Here is an 8,891-nt window from a genome sequence, read left to right on the forward strand (position 1 = left end):
CCCAGTCCGGCCCGGCCTTTCCCGGCCCAGCGCGGCCGGGCCGCCCGCCGCGCTCTCGGGGACCAACGCCTGAGCGGCGACGGGAAGCAGAGCCACCCCTCCCGGCCGCCTCCGCACCTTGCGCTGCGGGTCCCCGCCCCTTATCTGCACCGGAAAGTTCCCGGCAGAACTCGCAGGGGCTGGGGAGGGGGTGGGGGCTGCGCTGAGGGCGTGGCCGAAGCTCCCTTGAAACCTGCCCGTTCCCTCCCCAAACATCACACACTGCCAAGTCTTTTGCAACTTTTTATTTTGAGGGGCTAGAGAAGGTTCTGATCCGTTCCCACCACACACACACTGAGCTTCCCACCCCAGGATATGAAAAAAACCCAGGAGTCCTTCCACCGACCCTGGGGTCTACAGCTTTAGAACCCCTCACAGCGGGCTGGGTTGGAGGGAGAGGGGCTGGCAGGCAGGCAGGAAGGCTGGAATGGGGTGGGGGCATAATTTGGGTTGAACGGCCACAGGTGGGACAGGAGAGAGTCACAGTTGGGACAGGAGAGAGTCACAGCTTGGGCAAGGGTCTGAGTGTGGCCAGCTTGGGTAAGTAGGGACAATAGGAGACAGAACAGGCCAGGAAAGGCATCGTATGGGCTGCTCAGACGTGAGGGTCCCCATCTGGCCAGATTGCGGCATAGCTTGCTCAGGGGTGGGATGGACTGCTCAAAGATCGGGGTTGGGTGGGGGGACTCTGAGCCCACAGTGCCGGACCTCTGTGAATTGCTGATGAATGAATGCGTGAGGGACCAGAAACAAGTGCCTAGCCGGACGCCGGTCAGGTGGATGGCAGGGCTGGGGCATTCACCCTGGTGGCCCCCTGCCACCCAGTTCTGCTTCTAGCAGAGTCTGCCAATTTCGCTCTTGCTGCACCCCCGCTTGCAGCAGTTGCTTGATAGGCCAGTCAGGACGTCACGTCTGCCCCGCAGAGACCCTGGGGTTCCCTGCCAGCCCTGTCCGGCCCCGTAGAAGGCCTGAGGGGACTTGGTCAGGGCCAGCCACTCGCTGGAGGCCACTGCCTCATCCAGCTCACTCTCTGAGTCAGTGTCCACCTCTGGGAAGGCATCTTCTGCAAAAGATGAGAAGAGTTAGTGCCTGGGACTGTGTCACACCCAGAGTCCCAGCTCTGGGCTGGCCCAGCTACTTCTCTGTTCTTGAGTGTGAATAAGCCTCGTGAGTATAGACTTTGATTCTGCTCAGACGTGGGTTCCTTCTTTGATGAGCAGCTTAACCCCACTGAGCTTGACTTTCCTCTTCCGTCATAGGTTTTGCCCCGCGTGCTAAGTCATTTCAGTTGTGTCCGACTCTTTTCAACCTTATAGACCATAGCCCACCAGGCTCCTCAGTCCATGGAATTCCCCAAGCAAGAATACTGGAGTGGGTTACCATGCCCTCCTCCAGAGGACATTCATGACCCAGGGATGGAACCCACATCTTGTCAGGCAAGTTTGGGTACCACTAGCGCCACCTGGGAAGCCCAGCTTTCCCCTCCTACTTAGTTATTGAGGACCTGACGGTGAAAAACACGTGTCTGGGAGCTGAACTGACTGAGCCCTAGTCCAGTTACCATCCTTGAGCTGCAGTTTCCTTGCCTGCAAAGTGGGGGTAATAATAACTCCTGGGACTTCCCTGGCAGTCCAGTGGTTAAGACTTTGCCTTCCAATGCAGGGAATGCAGGTTTGATCCCTGGTTGGAAAGCTAAGATCCCACATGCTTCTTGAAACAGAAGCCGTATTGTAACAAATTCAATAAAGACTTTAAAAATGGTCTACATCAAAAATTTTTTAAAAGCTTCTACCTTGTAGAGTTTTATACAGAGTAGATGACTTAACTAATATGCATTAAAAAAAAAAACAAACTTAAAATAGCATCTGATATACGGTAAGCACTCAGTTTTGTCCTAATCAGTTTAGACTCAATTTTGCCACCTAACAAATGTGCAAGATACAGGAGCTGTGCCTCCTATTTGTAGATAAAGCTGATCAGAGAAGAAAAGCAACTTGGTAGAGGGTCACCTGCTGCTGCTGCTGCTAAGTTGCTTCAGTCGTGTCCGACTGTGCAACCCCATATACGGAGGGTCACCTATTAGGTGGTAAATCTAGCCTTGTCCTCACCACACTCCTTTAACTCCCTTCCCTGAGGCTTGGAAAGCACTTTAGTTTTTGCTTCTGAATGGTACTGACCAGGGTTGGGCAAACAACAGCCTTGCGTAACACAGGGCTCACACGTAGTAAGTGTCCCAGCCTTCTAGCTGGTTCAAATGGCTTGCCACCCACCCCACCCCATCTCAGCTCTGCAGCTCTGCCAACCAGCTCCCTCAGCCTTGGCACAGCTTCAAGGGCCTGGCCCATCTCCCCGGCTGCATGTGGTGAAGGAGGGATCTTCCTGTCCCAGCCCCTCATCTCACCTCCGTCTCTGGTTTCTGGGACCCACCTCATGTCCCATCAATCCCGTGGCCACACACACTACCTCCCCAGCCTTACCCACAGCGTCGCGGGCACGTCTCCACCGGGAGCCCCCACAGGTGAAGATGACCGCTCGGATGAATTCACGGCCGCAAAGTTTCACTCCGTAGGGTGTTGCCCGGGCCTCGGTCCTCGGCAACAGCTCCCCGGCCAGCACCCCCAGGGCCAGCAACAGCAGGACCAGATGTCTGACCATGCTGGACTGGGCTGCCTGAGAGGCGAGAGTGGGCACGCCAAGGCAGCTTCCTGGTGATTGGTACTTCTACCACCTCCTGGCCCCTCATTTATACATCTTAGCTTCCCCCGCCTGTCCTGTAGGACCTGAATGACCTCCTTTATCTCCATCAGCAGAGGGGAGGCGGGCATGCCCCCCCCAATCCTGACCTTTCCTGTTTTCTGGACCAAGCGATAACCTTTAGAAGGAATAGGGTGACGTGGCCCAGCTGTCATCATCGGCCGTCATCTTCAACAGAGAGAGGTGAGAAGGCCTCCGCTCAGCAGAGACCAGTGAGGGAATCAATTCTTAGGTAGGTTGATAAGAAGTCCGGGGTCCTCAAGGAGGAGAAAGGGGTCTTGAGTTTTTAAAGGTGAGATAGGGGTCTGGAGTTCTCAAGGAGGAGAAAAAGACAAACATTTTTTTCTTTAAGCCCTGAGCTGCTGCTGCTGCTGCTGCTGCTGCTAAGTTGTGAACTGAACTGCCGCTTCAGTTGTGTCTGACTCTGTGCGACCCCATAGAAGGCAGCCCACCAGGCTCCTCTGTCCCTGGGATTCTCCAGGCAAGAATACTGGAGTGGGTTGCCATTTCCTTCTCCAATGCATGCATGCATGCATGCTAAGTCGCTTCAGTCGTGTTTGACTCTGTGCGATGCCATGGACAGCAGCCCACCAGGCTCCTCTGTCCACAGGATTCTCCAGGCAAGAACACTGGAGTGGGTTGCCATTTCCTGAGCCGAAGATTGCACAACAAAACAACTCATCTTGCTCAAGGATATGTTTTTCCTCTAATTCTGTACCAATGACTATATAACAACAATGTATCCTGCTTGAGGACATGTTTCTCCTTCTTGAGAACCTTCTGACTAATCCTATCATTTTATAAAATGTATATTGTGGGAGTGGGTCTGGTAAGACCTTTACAACCTTGAGACATTCTTTTGATTTATTGTTAATAACCAACTGAAAAGCATATAGCTCCCTTGCTAAGACTAGCGAGTGGGGCAGTCTCTGTCCCCCTTCTGATGTCTATGTCAGAAGCTTTCTCTGTCTCTTTTTCACTTTAATAAAACTCTGCTATGCAACAGCTCCCAGTGACAAAGCTGGTACCTGGTCCCGAAACTAAATCTTCGGAGATCATGAATCTGACACCGTTCACCGTTAAGCTATCAGCAGGAACCAGACCCCCACCAGACCAGGAGGGAGGGCACGACCAGCCCCTCATTACCCCCCTACTGCTAGGGTCCTGGGCCTCTTCTGTAATAACAATAGTGAGCGCTTACACTGTGTGGGTATGGGGCCAGGCACTGCTCTAAATATTTCAGATATTGTTTAATTAATTTAATCCTCTCCATAACCTATGATAATGGTTCTCGAAATCTGAGCCAGCCTCAGAATCTGGAGGGCTTGTGAAAATACAGATCGCTGGGCACCATTTGCAGAGCATCTGAGAATCTGTGTGTGTGTGCGTGCTCAGTTGCGTCTGACCCTTTTGCGACCCCATGGACTGCAGCCGGCCAGGTTTCTCTGTCCATGGGATTCTCCAGGCAAGAATACTGGAGTGTGTAAGGAAAGGGAGTTAGAGAAGACGAGATTCGAGAAAAAAATAAAACAAACAAGACCGGCACTCTACAGGAACAGATCACCTTATTGAGGCGAGAAGGGGCAGCAGTCAGATTAGTGGGCTGCTGTACTTAGTGGAGAAGAGAGTAGGTATATATAGGAAACATATATATGCGGAGATGCATCGTTCTGAGGGGGTCTGTTTTTCCTCATGATTATTTTTGATTAGTTAGCTTTCAGCAACTGGGGTAAGGAATTCCTGAGACGGGCCGGAGACTGGGATCAGCTGGGAGCTGAACGTAATCAATATTAATGTCCATTCCTTTCTTTGGGGGGAGAATGCTCTTTATTCTGTATAGAATGGTGGGGAGGACCTGGAGGGAAGTTTTAACTCCAGGCTATTTTGAGCCGTGTAGCTTTCCTTCAGAGTGGGTTGCCATCTCCTCCTCCAGGGGATCTTCGCAAACCAAGGAATCGAACTCACATGTCCTGCCTGTCCTGCGTTGGCAGGTGGGTTCTTCACCACTGAGCCACTGGGGAAACCCCGTTGAGAATCTGCATTGGCAACACGTTTCTGGGCCGTGCAGATGCTGCTGGTCCAGAAAGCACACTTTTTAAAAAAGTTTATTTATTTGGCTGCCCTGGGTCTTAGCTGCAGCATGCAGGATTTTTTTACTAATAGTTGTGGCCTCTGAACTCTTAGTTGTGAATATGGGATCTAGTTCCCTGACCAGGGATTGAACCTGGGACCCCTGCCTTGCGCGTGTGGAGTTGTATCCCCTGGACCACCAGGGAAGTCTCCAGAAACCACACTTTAGATAATCACTGGACTATGAGATCAGGACTAAGATTGTCTCTACGTTACGGAAACAACAGTGACGTAAGGTGTCCAAGGTTAGCTAGTAGGTGAAAGTGGAGATTGAAGTTTAAACAGAGCCTCTGGCTCCAGAGCCCATGCTCTCCAAAGGGGAAAAAAAAGTTTTTAAAAAGTCTTTATTGGAGTATAGTTGATTTACAATGTTGCGTTAGTTTCAGGTGTATAGCAAAGTGCATCAGATATACATATATATGTATATATCCACTGCTTGTTTTGGATTCTTTCATCATACAGGTCACGACAGAGCATTGAGCAGAGTTCCCTGTGCCATACAGCAGGTCCTTACTAGTTATCTCTTTTATTTAGGGTGGTGTGTTTATGTCAGTCCCAACCTCCTAGTTTCTCTCTCCCTCCAGGGAAAATTTGTAAAGAATTTTTTAAAAATAATGGGGACAGAGTTTCAGTTTCACAGGATGAAGAGTTCTGAAGATAGATGGCAGTGATGGTTACACCGCCATGTGAATGAACTGTTCATTGAACTGGACACTTAAAATGGTTACTATGATACATGTCATGTTATGTGTAGGTTACCATAATTTTAAAAATAATTTTTATATGTTTAACTAATATCATACATGGGCTTCCCTGGTGGCTCAGATGGTAAAGAATCTGCCTGCAACGCAGGAGACCCAGATTTGAACCATGGGTCAGGAAGATACCCTGGAGAAGGGAAAGGCTACCCACTCCATTCAGAGACGAACTGTCTTGTGCGGGGCAATGCTTAGCAGTGGGCTCTCCAGATACAAAGGAACTTACTTACAAAATGGAAATAGACACACATAAATAGAAGACAAACTTACGGTCATCCAAGGAGTAGGGGAGAGATAAATTGGGAGGTTGGGGTTAATATATACAGCCTGAATGCATGCGTGCTAAATCACTTCAGTCATGTCCGACTCTTTGCGACCCCATGGACTGTGGCCCGCCAGGCTCCTCGGTCCATGGGATTCTCTAGGCAGGAATACTGGAGAGGGTTGCCATGCCCTCCTCCAGGGGAACATATATACACTATTGTACATAAAATAGATAACCAACAAGGACCTACTACATATAGGGAACAATGCTCAATATTTTGTAATAACCTACAAGGGAAAAGAATCTGAAAAAGAATGTATATTATATATGGGCTTCCCTCGTGGCTTAGATGGTAAAGAATCCGCTTCCAGTGCCAGAGATCTGGGTTCGATCCTGGGTCAGGAAGATTCCCTGGAGGAGAGCATGGCAACCCACTCCAGTGTTCTTGCCTGGAGAATCCCCATGGACAGAGGAGCCTGGCAGGCTACAGTCCAAGGGGTCGCAAAGGGTCGGACACGACTGAGCGACTAAGCACAGCACACATATGTATATGCACATGTGTATATATGAATGTACCCCTGAAACTAACACAACGCTGTACATCAACTATTGTTCAATTTTTAAAAATATGAAAAAATAACAAGGCAAAAAAAAGAAGGAAAAAACAACTCAAGGGCCTCTCCAGAAATAAAAAGGTACTGATTTGTAGCAGTTACAGGTTTCTGGCCAATTTCAAGCTACCAACATGATGTTAGTGTGATATAGCCAATTTCCTGAAAAGTTATTAATCAGTTCTCATGAGTCAGTATAAACCGGCTCTAGGACAGCACCGAAATATGAAAAAGAAAATCTCAATTTGTGCAATTAAAAAAATAATAATGATTCAAAGACTTTCCTGGTGGTCCAGTGGCTAGAACTCCAGCCTCCGGATGCAGAGGGCCTGGGTTCGATCCCTGGTCAGGGAAAGAGATCCCAGCTGTTGCAACTAAGAAGTCGCATGCTGAAACTGAAAGATTCCGCATGCTGTGACTAAGACCTTGCACAACCAAATAAGTGGATATATTAAGTCATGATTTTTTAACACTCGTGTCATCATTACCCAGATTAGGAGGATGGTGCCGGCTCCACTGATATCCCCCGCCCCACCCCCCCCCATCACAAGTCCTTCTTCCAAGCCCAGGTAACCATCATCTTGACTTCAGCTGTCATCATTTCTCTGCCTTTCATTTGCTTGGTTTTTCCCCTGGCTGCTGGCTTCTGGACTCTTCAATCCCCAACCAGGGACTGAACCCAGACCCTTGGCAGTGAGTACTAACCACTGGCCTGCCAGGGAATTCCCTGCTTTTCATTAGTTTATTTTTTATTTTATTTTTGGCTGTGCTGAGTCTTCGTTGCTGCTCTTGGGCTTTCTCTAGTTGCAGCAAGTCGGGGCTACTCTCTACTTGCGGTGCACGGCTTCTCATCGTGGTAGCTTTTCTTGTTGCGGAACAACAGCTCAGTAGTTCTAGAGTTGCCCCTCAGCATATAGAATCTTCCAGGACGAGGGATCTAACCTGTGTCCCCTACATAGGCAGGAGGATTTTTAACTGCTGGACCACAGGGAAGTCCTGGTTTTCATTAGTTTTTACACCAACAGGGCATCTCTGAAAAAGATAACTGAATCTTTGAATCAAAACTGAATCTGTTTCTTTTTTTTTTTCCTTTTTTTCCCCTCCATTCCACCAAGTTGCACTTTCTATCAAAGAGTGATATGCATACAGAAAAGTGCCCAGACCATCAGTGGATATCAGAAGGATTTTCACAAACAGAACACACTTCTGCATCCATTACTTAGGTCCAGAAGCAGAACATTCCCAGTCTTCACCCAGAGTGAGGGAGTTAAGTTCCGCTATCTGGAGGAGGAGTAGGGTAAAATTTGTGGACGTATGTTAAACAGAGGATGAGGTGGTTAGACAGCATCACTGACTCAGTGGACATGAATTCAAGCAAACTTTGGGAGATGATGGACAGCAGAGCCTGGCGTGCTGCAGTCCGTGGGGTCACAAGGAGTCGGACACGACTTAGTGACTGAACATCTACAATGTCAAAACCATACTAGCCAAGAAATACTTTGAGTGACACGCTTTGGGGCGATGCATAGATCCTGCTTCCCATTCCATCCACTGAGTTTAGCCTTCGTTGGTGGATGGTGTGTGCAGAAATTATTACTGTGCTATCTGTTTACTCGTAAGTTTCCATTTACCTCTCTCCTTCTGCATTTGTTATTATTTATTCTTTGGAATTCTTCTGTAAGGAAGAGCTGATTCATTTCCATTTATTTACTTGCGCCATCATTTATTTATACCAATATGGACTCATGAAGAGTTTTTTTATTCTTTGGGTGAAAATCAAATACTACTATTGTTTATTTCTCCACCCAAATTGTTCCAGCTTTGGCCATGGGGAGCTCTTTCAGTTGGCCCCTGCTCTGAGCATTTTCTCTCAGGCCCTGCTCTTTGGACATGATTCCATATTTCTTTTTGAGTACTTCCTTACTTTCTGGCATCACACGATGTTCCAGGCTCATCTTACATTTTCCCTGCCGCAGTCCTAGAATCAGCCGTTTTCCCAAAGATTTGGGAATTCCTTTCCTGGGTTTCCTTTACTGGAGAGTGGTGGCAAGATTGAGAAGTCAAGATCAGGATGTTGAGTCTGCTTGTGGTTACTGGGAGTAGAGGTTGACGTTGCTGCTTCTGGGCCCTCTCAGCTGATATCATTACTTAAAAACAAGAGAAATATTGGACTTCCTAGGTGGTCTAGTGGTTAAGAATTCACCTGCCAGTGCAGGGGCCACAGATATAAACTCTGGTCCTGGAAGATTGCACATGCCATGGGACAACTAAATCCGTGGGCCACAGCTACTGAGCCTGTGCCCTAGAGCCCGGGAGCTAAACTACTGAAGCCCA

The 8,891-nt window shown here is 48.6% G+C and overlaps 1 protein-coding gene across 1 annotated transcript; it reads right to left on the reverse strand.

Moving 5' to 3' along the window:
- Positions 1–872: 872 nt before the first annotated feature.
- Positions 873–2,724, reverse strand: RLN3 (relaxin 3). Its single transcript, XM_052643229.1, has 2 exons — positions 2,517–2,724; positions 873–1,102 (listed from the first exon to the last, which is right to left on the reverse strand). Exons 1-2 carry the CDS (start codon positions 2,692–2,694, stop codon positions 873–875), a joined length of 408 nt encoding a protein of 135 aa, XP_052499189.1. The 5' UTR covers positions 2,695–2,724.
- Between the last annotated feature and the right edge of the window lie 6,167 nt (positions 2,725–8,891).

This window comes from Budorcas taxicolor, chromosome 7 (genome assembly GCF_023091745.1).
Source record: "Budorcas taxicolor isolate Tak-1 chromosome 7, Takin1.1, whole genome shotgun sequence".
Lineage (NCBI taxonomy): Eukaryota > Metazoa > Chordata > Mammalia > Artiodactyla > Bovidae > Budorcas > Budorcas taxicolor.

Bases quoted from the DNA above. Each gene is read 5' to 3' on its own strand.
- RLN3 (XM_052643229.1), bottom strand. From the start codon at position 2,694: ATGGTCAGACATCTGGTCCTGCTGTTGCTGGCCCTGGGGGTGCTGGCC. The intron at 1,103-2,516 runs GTAAGGCTGGGG...CATCTTTTGCAG, and splicing joins ACGTGCCCGCGACGCTGTGG to AAGATGCCTTCCCAGAGGTG.